The following is a 17,648-nucleotide window of genomic DNA, read 5'->3' on the forward strand; positions in this document are numbered from 1 at the left end:
ATACAGCGTGGATCTTTGGCCCATCCAGTCCGCGCCGACCAACATCACCCCGTACACTACACACTAGGGACAATTTACAATTTACAGAAGCCAATTAACCTACACAAACCTGCACGTCTTTGGAATGTGGGAAGAAACCGGAGAAAACTCACGCAGTCACAATGAGAGCGTGCAAACTCTGCACAGACAGCACCCGAGGTCAGGATCGAAGCCGAGTCTCAAGCGCTGCAAGGCAGCAGCTCTAACGCTGCCCCACTGTGCCACCCAGTGCACATTGCTCATGTTGCATTAACACTGAGCTTTGACTAGTTGAATAATCCGATGTCTTTTAAACACTTATGATTTTCAGAAAATGGAGAAATAAGCAGCGATGAGGAAACCTCTGAGTGTAGCATCGGGCTGGACAGTAGGTGAGTAGGTGGTAAATACGTTGGACGTGCACTGACTTCTGTATTGGTGCAGATATAGATAATCAACGTGATCATAGGGGTAATGCAATAATATTTTATCACCAGACCCAAAAGAATTGTTCAGTAAAAAATATATATTTAGCTCTCCCAAATGAATTGATTAAGAAAGGACACAAAATGCTGGAGTAACTCAGCGAGTCCAGCAGCATCTCTGGAGAAAAAAGAATAGGTGGTGTTTCGGGTTGAGACCCTTCTTCAGACTTCACCCTATTCTGGCAGTGTGAAGTGTAAATGGAGTTTAGTTTTGAAATACAACATGGAAACAGGCCCTTCGGCTCACCGAGTCCACGCCAACCATCGATCGTATTAATTCTATGTTATCACACTTTCCAATCCACTCCTTAAAAACTAGCAACAATTTACAGAGGCCAATTAAATAGAAACCCGCACGTCTTTGGGATGTGGGAGGAAACTGGAGCACCCAGAGGAGACCCACGTGGTCATAGAGAGAACATGCAAACTCCACAAAAACAGCACCCGAGGTCAGAATCAAACCCTTGTCTCTGGTGCTGTGAGGCAACAGCTCCACCTGCTGTACCACTGCCTCCCTTTGTCTTTGATCATAGCATGCTTTAGGAGATGTGCAGGGCAAGATTTAAAAGATTGCCTTCAAGTAAACAATTAAAAAAAAAGTAAAATTAGATTAATTGTATAAAATTAGCCTTTCTTTGTGAATTAAGTTAAGTCTACACATTGAGAAATTTATTCCAAGAACATTTATGTTTTCTCTTTCCAGTTCAATTTCAAGTTCTCACCCGAAGCATTCACTGAGTCAAGGAGATTTCAGGATACAGGTAAAACTATTATTTTATTCTAGAAATGGCTACGCCTGTGCACTGAGTTTTCTGAGAGGGAATCACGATGACATTTTATATAACACTCTGTTACTCTTTTGGCAAGAACAGAGGTTATGATGGAATTAATGTTAATAGAGGTCATTCTCTCATTGTAAATATAGAGATGATTTACAGATAATCCTCATTATAACAGACCATGGAGGGAAATTATTGCTGCTTGTCTATTACAACCAAGTAATGGATGTTAGCTCATATCATTTATATCTATAGCGGTATATGAAAGATAAAATAGATACTGAAAGCATGATAATAAAGCTGAACTTGCAGCACTTCACACATTGCATCATGGATTGCATTGTGTTTGGAAAGAGGTTCATATAAACAGTTTAGTTTAGTTTAATGTCACATGTACTGAGGTACAGTGACAGGCTTTTTTTGTTGAGCACCCGGAGAAAAGCCACGCGGTCACGAGAACGTACTAACTGTACAGACAGCGCCCGTAATCAGGATCGAACCCTGGTCTATGCCGCTATAAGGCAGCAACTCTACCACTATGCCACTGTGCCACCCTATTGTGTTTTAACTATTTTTATCTTTGACCTGCAGACTGAGCAAAGAACGGAGCTACATTATCGGGAAGGTTATGGCTCAGCTCTGGACGTGTCTACCCCAGGGCTATTTAGAGCAGCTGACGGGAAAGAAAATGGCATCAAGACTGTTGACATCCTCACACGGAGCCCAAAGGATAAAGAGTCCATCGTTTTTCAACCCAGGTCCGGAAACACTTTGTGAGTCAACTAACTAATCTTACCTTGCAGTGGAAATAAGGAACTGCAGATACTGGTTAATGCAGAAAAGAACATAAAGTGCTGGAGCAACTCAGCAGGTCAGGCAGCATCTCTGAACACACTTTATCCTGCCTCTTCCCTTTTCCAGCTTTCTTTTCTTCACTCTCCTACAATCAGTCTGAAGAAGGGTCTCGACCCAAAACGTCACCAATCCATGTTCTCCAGAAATGCTGCCCGACCCTCTTAGTTACTCCAGCACCTTGTATCTTTTTTTGCTGAATCTGCATCTGCAGTTCCTTATGCCACTAGTGTAGACGGGGCATGTTGGGCGGCATGGGTAAGTTGGGCCAAAGGGCCTGCTTCCACACTGTACCACTCTATGACTCTCTGAAATAGACATATACCTGTTTCAATTATTATCAATCCTATTTCCTATTTCATGGCATTTCACTTGTTATGAACTTCCATCTATAAAGTTGTATATCAAATGTCCATTGATCACCTTCTAATCATCTTGCTTCCTTCCACAGCCCCAGGCAGTCTACTAAGAAACTGCAGGATACGTCACCACTCTCAAGGAGAAAATCCTATGATAAAGTACAGATCTTAACTGACAAATCCAGGTTAATATTTAGGAAACCAAAATATAAATTAATGATAAGAGTGGTTTTATTTGAGGTAAAGGGACCATTGGTTTCACTAAAAATGTGCAATAAAAGATCGCACTTCTTATGCCAGTTTAGGTAGAGGAGAAGCACTTCAATTACTGATGCTAAGGTTGCCATGTAACGTGCAAGATGAGCTTAAAATAAAATTGCATATTTGTGTCACATTGTGTAACTAACATCTACTGCTACATAGTAGGGCAGCACAGTGGTGTAGCAGTAAAGTTGCAGCCTTATTTAAAATCATTAAGTAATTTAACAGCGCCAGAGACCCAAGTTCAATCCTGACTAGGGGAGTTTTGTGTACGGAGTTTGCACATTCTCCCTGAAACCGCGTGGGTTTTCTCCAGGTGTTCTGGTTTCCTCTCGCACACCAAAGACGTGCAGGTTTGTTGGCTAATTGGCCTCTGTAAATTGTCCCTAGTGTATAGGATAGAACCAGTGTGAACGGGTGATTGCTAGTCGGTGCAGACTCAATGAGCCTCTAAAACTAAAACTTAAAACATTGCAGTGAATATTGACAAATTTGTAGAAAACAATTACTACTGTATATCAATTGTAGTAATCTGCAGAAGTCAATAGGTATGCAATGCACCATAGGATGAAACTCAAATAAAAATGATGGTGACTGAGGTAAAATACTCTACCGACGTAACATAACGACATCATTTACATGTTTTTAAGAATATATTTATTGGGAAAATGGGCCAACAGATTCCTATGTGCAAGGAAAAGTGTTGTTTACATTTATATGCAGATGAAATTACTTTAAATTGGCATTATGTTAAACACAGTTAGTGTGGGCCAATTGCCCAGTTTCTGTGCTGGGTTGTTTACTTTATGTTAAATTACTTTATGATTTAAAATAGTTGCCGCACAGAATTAAACAGTTATGTTTTGAGTTTTCACATTAGCAGTTACACTAAAACCAGCAATAAAGATCAAATAATTTCACAACCGTACTCTAAACTTAGTTCAGTTTAAAAGTAAACTAAACATTGTGTAGGAGGGAACTGCAGATGCTGGTTTACACCGAAGATAGGCACAAAATGCTGGAGTAACTCAGTGGGGTCAGGCGGCATCCCTGGAGAAAAGAAATAGCTGACGTTTCGGGTTGAGACCCATCTTCAGACTGAGAGTCAGGAGAGGGAATCGAGAGGCATGAAAAGGTACAGAACAAATCCCTTTGGAGGATTGGAAAAAATTGGGAAACTATACATTCCCAAGTTTAGACTAATGTTGTGAAATGATTTGAGCTTTATTTCTGGTTTTAGACAGCCTCTCAAAACTTTGGAAGTCAGATGGTTGGAGAATCGGATCATATTATGACTCCCAGGGGTTGAATTAACTACAGCCCGTTTCACACCAATTACCCTGTCTCACAATATATTATTGTGTCAAAAACACTTTAATCATTTTTAGTAGACCCTGAGATCTTATGTCACTAATAAAAATACTAACCTTCGTTTTACTTCAGTAAATCTTCATGACATTGACTCACCATTTCACATGCTGCATTGGAATCACGTAGCTTGCAGGGTGAACTAAAAAAATGGTGTCAGCAATGCAGAGAAGAAGCCAAAATCGTACTAAACAATGACTATTTTGATTAATAAATTGATGAATGATACAACATGGGAACATTTCCTTTGGTCCACCGAGTCCGCACCAATCATCGATCACCCGTTCACACTAATTCTATTTGATCTTGTGTCTGGTAGCTATCTACAGTAACCATATATTTGTACATTGGAAATTCAGCTTATTTATTATAGTCAGCAAATAATTAAATCATTGTAAAATTGAGGTCTTGATATTTTCAAGAAAGAGTTAGATTTAGCTCTTAGGGCTAAAGGAATCAAGGGATATGGGGAAAAAGCAGGAACGGGGTTCTGATTTTAGATGATCGACCATGATCATATTGAATGGCGGTGCTGGCTTGGGGCCGAATGGTCTACTCCCCTTTTTTTCTATGTTTCTATCCCACTTTCTCATCCACTCCCTACACACCAGGATTCACCTTTACAATTAACCTACAAATCTGCAAGTCTTTGGAATGTGGGAGGAAACCAGAGTACCTGGAGAAAACTTGTTTAAGATCAAAGGGAGAACATGCAAACTCCACAGAGACGACGCCCACGGTCAGGATCAAACCCGGGTCTCTGATGCTGTGAGGCAGCAGCTCCACCTGCTGCGCTACTGTGGTGCCCCTCATATTAATTGTAGTCATTTGCAAAAGTCAATTGGCATGTTAGTTTTATGGAGGAAAACAGCTTAAAGCGTATGAATAGTTGTAAACTTTTTTAAACATTTAAATTATGTCTATTGTCATAATGTGTATATTACATTAGTAACCATCATTCTTATTCGATATGCATCTCTTGGTGCTTTGCTGTCCACTGTTTGAGATTGGTTGACAGATCGAGTGATTTTTTTTTTTTGTTATCTCGTGCGATTATTAAACGTAAATGTGTTAAAAATTAATGATTGCATTATAGTGCAGTCACAATGAAGATTCAATTTGCCCATTGACCCATCATAACTGCAGTAATAAACCCACAGAATTCATGGTCATGAATTGGTCATTCACGCCATTGGAAATCTTTTGTAAGTTGTTTGACAAGCACAGTGAAGGCACGATGGCGCAGCAGTAGAGTTGCTGCCTCATCGCGCTAGAGACCCGGGTTCAATCCTGTCTATGGGTGCTGTCCAGAGTTTGTACGTTCTACCTGTGATAAAGTGGTTTTCTCCGGGTGTTCCCGTTTCCTCCCACACTCCAAAGACATACCGATTTGTAGGTTAATTGGCCCTCTAAACTAAATTGTCCCTAGAATGTAGGATAATGTTAGTGCACGGGTGATCCCTGGTCGGCACAGACTCGGTGGGCAAAAGGACCTGGTTCCGCGCTGTATCTCTTAATCACCAAAGCAATAATTTGCTACAAAAAAATGAGACATTGGGGATTTTCATTGTACCTTGATGCCAGGTGATGATGTTCAGCAGCTTCAAGCCCGTGTCTTCACTCCAGTTGTGATGTTCACAGACTAAGTACCATCTGCTGTGTAAATGCATCGTAAAAACACGTGCCAGGGATCGGTCTGAATAATAGTCTGGTGTAGGAGTTCATGTTCAGTAATTATCTGAGCCGTTGGGTGTTATGCCTTTACACTGGTCTGTCTGTTGTCATGGGAATGCATAACACATAATTCAATGGTTCAACGGTGCTTTATTCTCACATGTGCAAACACACAGTGAAATTCTTTTCTCACATACAGTTCAGTAAAGTATTGCCGTACCTAAGCACAATTCCCGATTGGAAAAGTCCACATGCATATGGGCAGCACGGTGGCGCAGCGGTAGAGCTGCCTTACGGTGCCAGAGTCCACGGTACTATCTGTACGGAGTTTGTACGTTCTCTCTGTGACCTGCTTGGGTTTTCCCTGGGAGCTCCGGTTTCCTCCCACACTCCAAAGGCGTAGAGATTTGTAGGTTAATTGGCTTGGTAACATTTGTAAATTGTCCCTAGTGTGTGTAGGATAGTGTTAATGTGCAAGGATCACTGGTGGGTGTAGACTCGGTGGGCCAAAGGGCCCGTTTCCACACTGTATCTCTAAACTAAATTAGACTGTATGTTAAGTAATTTGGGTTATACTCTGTTGTTTCTGCAGATCTGAATGGAGAGTTTCTGAAATGAATCTAACGCCTCCGTCCTCCCCACCCACCCGAGCTCGTAACGACAGGAACGTGTTCTCACGACTCAGCAATACCCAGCTTCAAACATTCCCTGCACACGACAAGTAAGTGCATTGCACAATGAGTTTATGCTGGTCGCAATTTGTTGAATTAAAGTAATAGTCATCAAGCAGGGAAACAGGCCCTTCGGCCCAACTTTTCCAAACTGACCGAGATGCCCCCTCTACGCTAGTCCCACCTGCTCACGTTCAGCCCTCGTGCACTAACACTATTCTGCACACTAGGGACAATTTACAATTTATACTGAACCCAATGAACCTACAAACCTGTATATCATTGGAGTGAAGGAGGAAACCAGAGCACCCGGAGAAAACCCACGTGGTCACAGGGAGAACATACAAACTCCATACACACAGCACCCGTAGTCAGGATTGAACCTAGATCTCTGGAGTTGTCAGGCACAACTCTACCACTGTGCCGCCAAATTCCCATCCATTTATCTGTCCAAATTATTTGAAAATGTAATTATTTTGAAATTTAATAACCTAATCCCGAAAGTGACCTTGTCTGTTTTATTATTCATGGATTGATTTAGTTGTAGAGGAAAAATGTTGTAACATTTCAGTGTCACAACATGAGGGTGAATTATGAATCCAGGCATTTTCATTGAGAAATAAATAATGCATTTTAATCATATCAATATCTATACGATGTTTCAGTAATAATACTAAAATGCATATTGTTCTCAACAGACAATACATTTGGTTTGTAAAGGTAAAACAAATTATTGCTGAAAACTTATTGCTGAGAACAATGTTATTCCTGGAGTTTTATTGTTGTTAGAATATTGTCTGATTTGATTTAATTGCAGCATTAATTACTTCAACCGTATGGTGAGATGGAGTTTTCAAAAAAATTTTGGATAAAATCCAAAATCTTATTACATTTAAAATTTTGACCATAGCTCCATTTAAATCCTACTAATGATTATTGTTACCTTAGTGTGAGTTGTTAAAACACTCGACTGCATGTTACTAACTTTAAACAAACGACATCAAACACCTTCTTTTCCAACATATTAGATTAGATATTAGATTAGATAGCCTTTATTGTCATTCAGACCGAAGTCTGAACGAAATTGCAGCAGTCATACATATAATACAATAAAAACAACAATAAACACATATTAACATCCACCACAGTGAGTCCACCCAGCATCTCCTCACTGTGATGGAGGCAAAAGTCTTAGGTCTGCAGTCTCTTCCCTCCTCTTCTCCCTCTGCGCTGAGGCTGATACCCCCCGGGCGATGTTATAAATCAGTCCCGCGGCTCAAACACCGCGGCCCGGGGTGGTTGAAGCTGCCGTCCACCAGTCCTGCAGACGCAGCCGCTGGCCCACGGCCTAGCCCCGGACTCAGGCCACCACCGCCAGAACACCGTCCCAGCCACCCTCACGTGAGTACCGTACTGTCTTCAGCCTCGGGCCGGGCCGCCCCGACATGGGCGTCGCTTCTTCCCCGGGCCGGGCCGCCCCGACTTGGGCGTCGCTTCTCCCTCTAGCCGGGCCGCCCAGTTGCAGTCTCGGGATTACTATAATCAATACTAATGAAGGTTCATTAGACTTTTCGAATTTTTTTAGAGATCCAGCGTGGAAACAGACCCATCAGCCCACGGAGTCCAGGCTGATCAGCAATTACCCCGTATACTAGCACTATAATACACACTAAGGACAATTTACAGAAGTCAATCAACCTACACACATGACCTTTGCAGTGTGGGAGGAAACCGGAGCACCCGGAGAAAACCCACATGGTCATAGGGAGAACGTACAAACTTCACACCAACAGCCCCCGAGGTCAGGATCGAACCCGGGTCTCTGGCGCAGTAAGGCAGCGACTCTTCCTGCTGTGCCACTCTGCACCCAGATCCGTTGATCATTTACAGTGTTTTCTGTTCTCAGTCGTGATTTATATCCCTAGCCTTCCTGGACTTAAATTATATAATTTCAATATGGTAAAAATAAAAACACATCTTTCCATATCAGAGGATATTTTGTTCAAGATAATAGATTGCCAATTTTAAATAAGGAATTTTTTGGTAGCGGGCTCTAATTAAAGTGAACCAGGAGTATATATTCCCACCACCCGCACATAAGGGTTTTGTCCTGTGTGCTGACCTTAGTTTTATATCCATGCCAACTGAAACTTCAGCTGTTTATTGAAATGTTCCATAACTAAATCAGATCAAGAACAAATGAACCTAAAATCATGCTCATGTTTCCTCATTCAAACCCGTTTTATTTTAATTGTCTTTAGAAAATAATTTAACCAAAAATGAAATCCCGATTAAATTTTTTGTGACCACAGCTGTCAATGCTTGTACTTTAATTTAGTTTGGTTTAATTTAGATACAGCGTGGAAAAGAGGCCCATCAGGCCACACCGACCAGTGATCATCCCGTATGCTAGCACTATCCTACACATTAGGGTCAATTTTACCAAAGTCAATTAACCTACAAACCTGAGATAGACATAAAAAGCTGGGGTATCTCGAGAAAAGGTATGTGTAATGTTTTGGGTCGAGACCCTTCTTCAGAGGAAGGGCCTCGACCCAAAACGTTACCTATTCCTTTTCTCCAGAGATGCTGCCTGACCTGCTAAGTTACTCCAGCTTTTTGTGTCTATCTTCAGTGTAAACCAGCATTTGCTGTTCCTTCATACACAACGTACAAACCCATATCTGTTTGGAATGTGGAAGGAAACCGGAGTACCTGGAGAAAACCCACAGGAAAAAGTACAAACTCCATACAGAGAGCACCCATAGTCAGGATCGAACCCGGGTCTCTGACGCTGTGAGACATCAACTCTACCGCTGCGCCATCGTGCTTCACCCAGGTCTTATTTCAGTAGATCCTTCCCGGGAGTATACTGGAAGGAAGGCTGGCACTGCCTTGTGTTTGTCTCTCCAAAACCAAGTTTTCTGACAATGTTGCAATCTAATTATGGAGCAGATGCATACCATTTGTGTTCCTTGTTTACGTTCTGTTCCAATAACATTAATTTTGTCACTCTTCGTTCTTTTTTTGTTCCCACTATCTTGGCTTTGTGTGTACTTGTCTCAGTCACCGTGCTTTCAGTAGGTATGCCAAGTAACATTGTATTTAAATATTCCAATATGTCATCCATTTGGTACCTTTTTCTTTGCATAAATGTGACTCTTTTATGTAAGAGTTATCTGTACAGTACAAATTATTTGCCTCCTGAACACGTATTAAGAGTAGAACAAACAATTAAGTAAAAATATCCAGAGATTTTGTTTTGGTACATTCTGAGTAATAAAGTTGCAGACTAATGCAGTCACAGGAAGAACATACAAACTCCACAGATAGACAATGTTTTGGATCAGGATCCCTGCTCAGGCCAAAGAAAGGTCCCAGCCCAAAAGGTCACCTGTCCATGTCCTCCAGAGATGCTGCCTGACCCGCTGAGTTACTCCTGCACTTTGTGTCCTTTTTAGTAAACAAGCATCTGCAGTTCCTTGTGTCTCCATTAGTGCTGACTGATTCTCAATGAAGTTAGGAAATAAACTGGAATCATAGAGTGATACGGTGTAGAAACAGGCCCTTCGGCCCAATTTGCCCACGCCAGTCAACATTCTTCAGCTACACTTGTCCCACCTGCCAGCAGGCCAGCACCTGCCTTCGATTCCTGAATTGAGCAGATGCAGAGTGAATTGTTCTGACGGGCACTTTGTTGAGGTTTGTCAGGACGAGATGGATTTATGGTTGGGCAAGAACCACTCACAGGCACAAGATACACAATAAGCTTTCTCACGCCAGCCAACTCAGCAGAATTTAAATATGCTAATGATTTTAGCTCATTATCAATCTGTTTTTCTTTAAAACTATTTTAATTTGATCTACAACATCCCAACTTGTTAATCTAGTTGTGCACGGCTCATTTGGAGAACAGGTAGTTAGAACATAGAACAGTGCAGCATAAGAACAGGCCCTTCAGTCCATAATGTATGTGCTGAGCATGATATCAAAACCACATCTTGTCTGTCTGAACATAACCCCTCCATCCAAAGTTGTGTAAGAACACAGCATCAAAGGGATACTGCTTCTTCTTGCGTATGGCGTGCACAGCCTAACGTTGTAGGACAACTTGTTCTATTTGATCTTACTTGATTGTGCACACCGGGTTGATTGCATTCGTCGAAACAGGGCGGACCACGTGAAGGTTGCAATCTCCCACCCCAAAGGGATACTGCGATAGGACATAAAACAGTACAGCACAGAAACAGGCCCTACAGCCCATAATTTCCAAGCTGAACATAGTGGCAAGATAAACTACTGTCCTCTGCCTGCACATGATCCACATTCCTCTATTCCCTGCATATCCATGCGCCTATCCAAAAGTCTCAAACACCACTATTGAATCTGCCTCTACCGCTATCTCTGGCAGTGTGTTTCAGGCCCCCAGTGAAAAGATAAAACATTCTCCTTTAAACTTTGCCCCTCTCACCTTAAAGCTATGCCCTCTAGTATTTGTTTTTCCAAAGATCAACACAAAATGCAGGAGTAACTCAGCAGATCAGATAACATCTCTGGAGAAAATGAACAAGTGACACTTATTCAGAATTACATTTTTCAGGAAAAAATTAAGTTTTTCAAAACTGGGAAAATGGATCTGACTGTCTTCCCTATCTACGCCTCTCATAATTGTATGTACTTCCATCAGATCTCCGCACAACTTCCGGCGATTCTGATTACAATTCTGATTACAATTCAGAGGAAAGATGAATTAGATATAATTTGAAGGTGTTTGCAGGCTGATTAATGACAATGCCGTCTCATTATCAGAGCTGCCTTCCTGACCAACATATTTCACATGAACACTTTCTAAATATCATTTGTTAAAATTAAGAATACATTGTCATTGGTAAATTAATGTCACTTTTAGAAATCCATTCTATTTCTAGAGTAAAGCAATAACTGATTGATTTGAATTAAACTCATTGCACATTTTTGTAACCAATAAAGATTTTTCATTAATCTTTTAGTTTAGTTTAGAGGTGCAGAGTGGAAACAGGCCCTTCGGCCCGCTGAGATCACGCCGTACACTTGCTCTATTCTAGACACTGTGCTCATTATTTGGCATGAACAAGATGGGCGGAAGGGTCTTTTTCCATGGCAACAGACTCTTGGACCCACCAAGTCCGCACCGACCAATGATCACCCATGAATTGGTTTTATCCGACACACTAGGGACAATTTACAGAGCCCATTTAACCTACAAACACCTGGAGAAAACCCACAGTCACAGGGATACAACATACAAACTCCATCCAGACAGCACCTATAATCAGGACTGAACCCGGGTCTCTGGCGCTGGAAAGCAGCTACTCTACCGCTGATCCATTGTGCCACCCTGAATACTGCAAACATGATTAAACCTCTAATTTAATTTTCCAGTTGTAATCATCTTTTGGTATCATCAGTCCTGTCCAGGAGGTGATGTAATTGATAAATCTGAAGGAAAAGATCACAGACGAGAACTGTTAAGCACTCTATTTTTGAGGCGCTCAGTACTGTATAACTTGGCCTGCCTCCTCTTGTTCTTGCTTGTTATTCTATTCAACAGTCCGACATGCTAAATCTCTCTCGCCTTTTGTCCCCATAACCCTGCTGCTGTTTTGTTTGTAGGTCTGATGACAGTGACTCCTCTCTCTCGGAGGTTCCCAGGTACCGGTTTCTTTTGTCACTTCTTGCACTGTGCAAGTCTCTGCTTCTGGTCTGACTGGGTGGTGCAGCTGACCGCTTTGCTGTTTGCATGTTACTGTGCGCGTGTATATGTGTGTGTGTGTATCTCTTTTATGTCCGCCCCAGCATTGCATCTTGTACCAAAAGCAAGCACAGTTCCTTGTGTTAGTTGGTTGGTTGTTGGCTAGTTTTTATTTTTAACGGAGCACTTTAATGTAAGGACAGTTTCATTTCTAAGTCTGTTTTTCTTTGGATTGGGCTGATTTGCATGCACCTTTAATTTACCTTCGGTGGAAATCTGCATATCATTTACATGTACAGATAGTCAAACTAATAGTTATATTTTATGCCAAATCACCTGGTGTTGGTAAATTCTCTTTGGGGTGATTTGTGTGAATAAGTGTTGGATTTCCGGGAAAAGGGTTGAATGACTATATAATGAACAAAGCTTTCGGTTCATGCATCAGGTGACTGGCGACAATTTCGAACTCAGATTGGAGGTAAGGATTTAATCGATGGCGTTGCAGTTCTTAATAAATGTTACATACCTACAACTGATGAAGACTCCAGGATAAGAGAGGAAAACAATAGCATATGACCACGCTGCTATACGGTGCCAGGCATAAATTTGAGCGAGTATTCCAAAATTAGATGTGCGTAAATTAAACTCTGGTCATAATTAGACATGCGTGTTACACTAAAAACATGTAAATCATGCACATGTGAAGGGCAAGCTGCCTGTATAACTTATTACAGTTTAGATTATTAGTGTTACTTGCACTTAAATATGCAAACAAAGGTTTATTCACAATGCTATCCAATTGAATTGGATTCCAATATACACAAATACAATCAACCCAAACACATGCAACTGGTGGAGCGAAGAGGCAAATACCAGAGTATAGAATGTAGATTATCAGCCTTGTAGCGAATCAATTCAGGAGAAAAAGTCCAATGTCCACATTGAAGTAGGTTGGTGAATCGGGACAGGACCCATAGTCTAGAGAAGGACCATTCAGAGGCCTAGAAACCAACCTAACCCCGATGTTCTCCAGGTTTTGTTGCACCGATAATGCAGCGCTCTGATTACACTGACATTTTTGTCTGTTATTGTGGTGCAGGCATTGGGATTTCAGGTGTGGAGTTTGTAGAGAGTGGTGTAAACCTTCAAGAGTCCTTATGGTGCTTTGCAAACACATAACTCTCCGTGTAAAACGCGGGGTGTCTGCATTAGCGTCATATATGCATCCAACAAAAGTTGATCTTCCTCAGTGACATCCTGCCATTGAATCTCAGTGAATGCTATTAGTGGCACAAGACTGGTTTTAGTGTTTTTAGTTTTAGAGACACAGCGTGGAAACATGCCCTTTGGCCACCGAGTCCTTGCTGACCAGCGATTACTCATAGTTCTATATTACACATTAGGGACAATTTGCAAAAGCCAATTAACTTACAAACCTGAACGTCTTTGAAGTGTGGGAGGAAATCGGAGCACCCGGAAAAAACACATGCAGTCAACGGAAGAACATACAAACAAATTCTGTACAGCCAGCACCCGTAGTCAGAATGGAACCCAGATCTCTGGAGGCAGCGACTCTAACGCTGTGTCAGTGTGTCATTCGTTTGGTTATCATACTGTATCAAATATATTGCATGCAAGTTGTTAGGTGTTGCATGAATTTTATCATTTGGCAAAAATGTTTGCTTTGTAGAAAATGTAATATTTTATTTTACAATAATGTATTAATACAAGCTCATTCAATTGTCTCGTAACTGGTGTATGGAAATGGATGATCATTTACTCTCGATAAATTATCTGCATTTTGTGCTGATTTTCACTGAACGTTGTAAGTGGCTAAACAGAACATTTGGAAGAATATTGAGGTTTTTGCGTAAGTGATCAGCCTTCATGTGGGAAAATGGAAGTAGCGTCAAAGGCAAAAGGAAATAAAGTGTTGGAGTAACTCAACGGTTCAGGCAGCATCAGTGGAGAACTTGGGTAGGTGACATTTTGGTTCGGGATACTTCTTTATACTGTGTGATCTCCATTGGTGGAGTCAGAAGGATCTCAATCTGAAATTTCACCATTCCATGTTCTCCGGAGATGCTACCTGACCTGCAGAATCACTCCAGCAATTTGTGCCCTTTTGTGTAAACCAGCATTTGCAGTTCTTTATTTTTAACATTAAAAGGCACTCTGATATTCAGTACAATCCATTTCTAAATACATCAGTCACGGCCATGAGAAGAAGACACAAGTTGAAAGTATTTACTTACTTGTGGTCTGTTTTTTCTTCAGGGGTGTTATTAATCCGGTCGGTGGTACCAAGGGTGGCAGGACTGCGCCCCTCCAGTGCATTTCAGTTGCTGAAGGACATTCTAAACCTGTGCTGTGTCTTGATGCAACCAATGACCTGCTGTTCACCGGTTCAAAAGGTAATAAGTTCATAAGGTGCGAAATTAGGCCGTTCGTTTAGTTTAGAGATACAGCGCAGAAATAGGCCCTTCGGCCCACCGAGTCGCCGCCATACACTAGCACTATCCTACACACTAGTGACAACTTACAATCTTTACCGAAGCTAAGTAGCCTACAACCCTGTACTTCTTTGGAGTGTGGGAGGAAACCGGAGCACCCAGTGAAAAGCCACACGGTCATGGGGAAAAACTACAAACTCCATACACACAGCATCCATAGATCGAACCCGAGTTTCTGGTGCTGTGAGGCAGCATCTCTACCACTGCGCCACCATGGTTTTCCAACTCCGCCATTCAATCATGGCTGATCTTTCTTTCCCTCTCAACCCCCATTCTTCTGCCTTCTCCCTGTAACCTTTGATGCCCTTACTAATCAAGAATCTGTCAAACATCGCTATAAAAATACCCATTGACTTGGCCTCCACAGCAATGAATTCCACAGATTCACCACCCCCCAGCTAAATAAATTCCTCCTCATGGAGGGAGGAGAAGGCAGCCACTGAGATTAAAGGGCCTTGGGGAAAAAGCAGGAATGGGGTACTGAGTTTGGATGATCAGCCATGATTGAATGGATCAAAGGACCAAATGGCCTACTTGTAGCTGCACCTATTTTCTATGTTTCTAAAGCAGATACAAAGTGCCCCCCTTGTACAACAAACAAACAAACAAATCTTCATAATTCCATGTACACACCGTTTTGTCAATCTCAGCCTAGCTGTCCATGAAACAGCAAAGTAACAGTAAACAAAAAAGATAATGCGCTTGCCTCACAGTTGGTTAACAGTGTGATTTTAACACATTTCTTGACACATGACATCTGCTATGAAAGTGTAGAAAGTGATAAGCAGAGACGGTGGTGCAGCGGTGGAGCTGCTGCCTCACAGCGCCAAAGACCCAGGTTTGATCCTGACCTCGGTTGCTGTCTGTACGGAGTTTACACGTTCTCCCTGTGACCGCATGGGTTTCCACCCAGTGCTCCGGTTTCCTCCTACATCCCAAACACGTGGGGGCTTGTAGGTTAATTGGCTTCAGTAAATTGTCCCTAGTATATAGGATGCGAAAGTGGGATACTATAGAACTAGTATACAGGTGATTGATGGCCGGCGTGGACTTGGTGGGCCAAAGGGCCCGTTTCCACGCTGTATCTCCAAACTAAATTAGAGGACACAGCTTTAAAATGAAAGGGGCAAAGTTTAAAGCAGATGTGCAGGGCAAGTAATTTTTACAGAGAGTGGTGGGGGCCTGGAACTCGCTGCCAGGGGTGGTGGTGGTGGAGGCAGATACAATAGCGGTGTTTAAATAGGTACTTGGATATGCAGGGAGTGGAAGGATGGGCAAACAGAGGAGACTCATTTGGCATCGTGTTCAGCACAGACATGGTGGGCCGAAGGGCCTTTCCTGTGCAATACTATTCTGTGTTACCATGCTGCTAGTCACGTCACACCAACAGTGCATCAGAGTAATAACTGTGAAGGTTTAGATAATATATTTCTGGGGGTTTTGTAGCTTCCAATTATGACATTGGAAAAAAATAATTCTTCGCACCATTTGCAATGTGCTATTAAACATAAGTAATGATTAAATCAAAGAACAGCATGATTTTAAAATAATTGCTGTAATCAATGAAAAACAGGCATTTTGTATAAATCATCCCCGTTGTGATGTTCAGTGGCCTGTTATATGATCAATGGCACAGCCTGTTTATGAGAGTGAAATGGAGGATGCGATCAACAAAATATCTGTGTTCAAATTGTGGGTGGCACAGTGGCAGAGTTGTTGCCTTACAGCGCCAGAGACTATGGTTGCTGTCTGTACGAAGTTTGTATGTTCTCCTTTTGGCCAAGCAGGGTTTCTCTGGGAGCTCCAGTTTCCTTCCATACTCCAAAGATGTACAGGTTTGTAGGTTCATAGGCATCTGTAAATTGTAAATTGTCCCTAGTGTGTAGGATAGTGCTAGGGGACGGGGAGATCGCTGGTCGGCGTGGATTCAGCAGGCCAAAGGACCTGTTTCCGTGCTGTTTTCCGGTTATGTTTTCAGACTTTATAATAGAGATCAAATTTAGTTTAGAGAGGCTGAGTGGAAACAGGCCCTTTGGCCCAACAGGTCCATGCTAACTATCCATCACCCGTTCACACTAGTTGTATGGTGTCCAACTTTCTCATCCACTCCCTACGCACTAGAGGCAATATGCAGAGGCCAAATAACCTACAGACCCGCACATCTTTGGAATGTGGGAGGAAACCAGAGCATGTGGAGGAATCCCAGGCTGTCACAGTGAGAACGCAAGCAAACAGCACTCCAGGTCAGGATCAAACCCAGGTCTCTGGTGCTGTAAGGTAGTGGCTCAATCAGTTTCACCACTATGCCCTTCATATTGTTTAAATTTGCTTTGAATCTTGTTGAATAATGAAAAATATCCTGCTTCTTGATTTCTGAGTTCCCTGTGGTTTTGTGCTCTGTACCTGCATTAGATCGGACCTGCAAAGTGTGGAATCTGGCCACGGGACAGGAAATCAGTACCCTGAAAGGACATCCGAACAACGTGGTCTCGGTCAAATACTGCGGTTACTCCAGCCTTGTGTTCACTGTGTCTACATCGTACATCAAAGTCTGGGATATCCGAGACGCCCCTAAATGCATCAAGACACTAACGTAAGAGTTTTCTCCATCTTAACGTCTCAAAGGACACCATTTGCTGCAGTGTCTGAGCAATTTTGGGCCCTATCTGAGGATGTGCTGGCCGTAAGAGGCCAAGGCATTGGGTATTTTTAATGCGGAGATTGATAGTCCTTGATTAGTATGGGCGTCCCAGGTTACGGGGAGAGGAGAAGAATGAAGTTGGGAGGGAAAGATGGGACCTGCATGATTGAATGGTGGAGTAGACTCGATGAGCTAAATGGCCCAATTCTGCTGGTATGGTCGTATGGTCTTGGATGTTGCTAAAGCTTTAGGTTCATCAGTAAAGTTATAAGAAAGATGATACAAGGTTAATTTAT

The 17,648-nt window shown here is 42.1% G+C and overlaps 1 protein-coding gene across 1 annotated transcript in view; it reads left to right on the plus strand.

Moving 5' to 3' along the window:
- Positions 1-17,648, plus strand: part of kif21b (kinesin family member 21B) — a 113,633-nt gene that overhangs the window by 78,583 nt on the left and 17,402 nt on the right. Inside the window, exons 23-30 of the mRNA XM_055654621.1 lie at positions 350-410; positions 1,207-1,264; positions 1,874-2,055; positions 2,586-2,678; positions 6,389-6,517; positions 12,120-12,158; positions 14,476-14,612; positions 17,124-17,304. Coding sequence (XP_055510596.1) covers positions 350-410; positions 1,207-1,264; positions 1,874-2,055; positions 2,586-2,678; positions 6,389-6,517; positions 12,120-12,158; positions 14,476-14,612; positions 17,124-17,304 — 880 coding nt within the window. The remainder of the gene's footprint in view (positions 1-349; positions 411-1,206; positions 1,265-1,873; positions 2,056-2,585; positions 2,679-6,388; positions 6,518-12,119; positions 12,159-14,475; positions 14,613-17,123; positions 17,305-17,648) is intronic.

The sequence above is a fragment of the Leucoraja erinacea genome, chromosome 24 (assembly GCF_028641065.1).
Source record: "Leucoraja erinacea ecotype New England chromosome 24, Leri_hhj_1, whole genome shotgun sequence".
Classification (NCBI taxonomy): Eukaryota; Metazoa; Chordata; class Chondrichthyes; order Rajiformes; family Rajidae; genus Leucoraja; species Leucoraja erinaceus.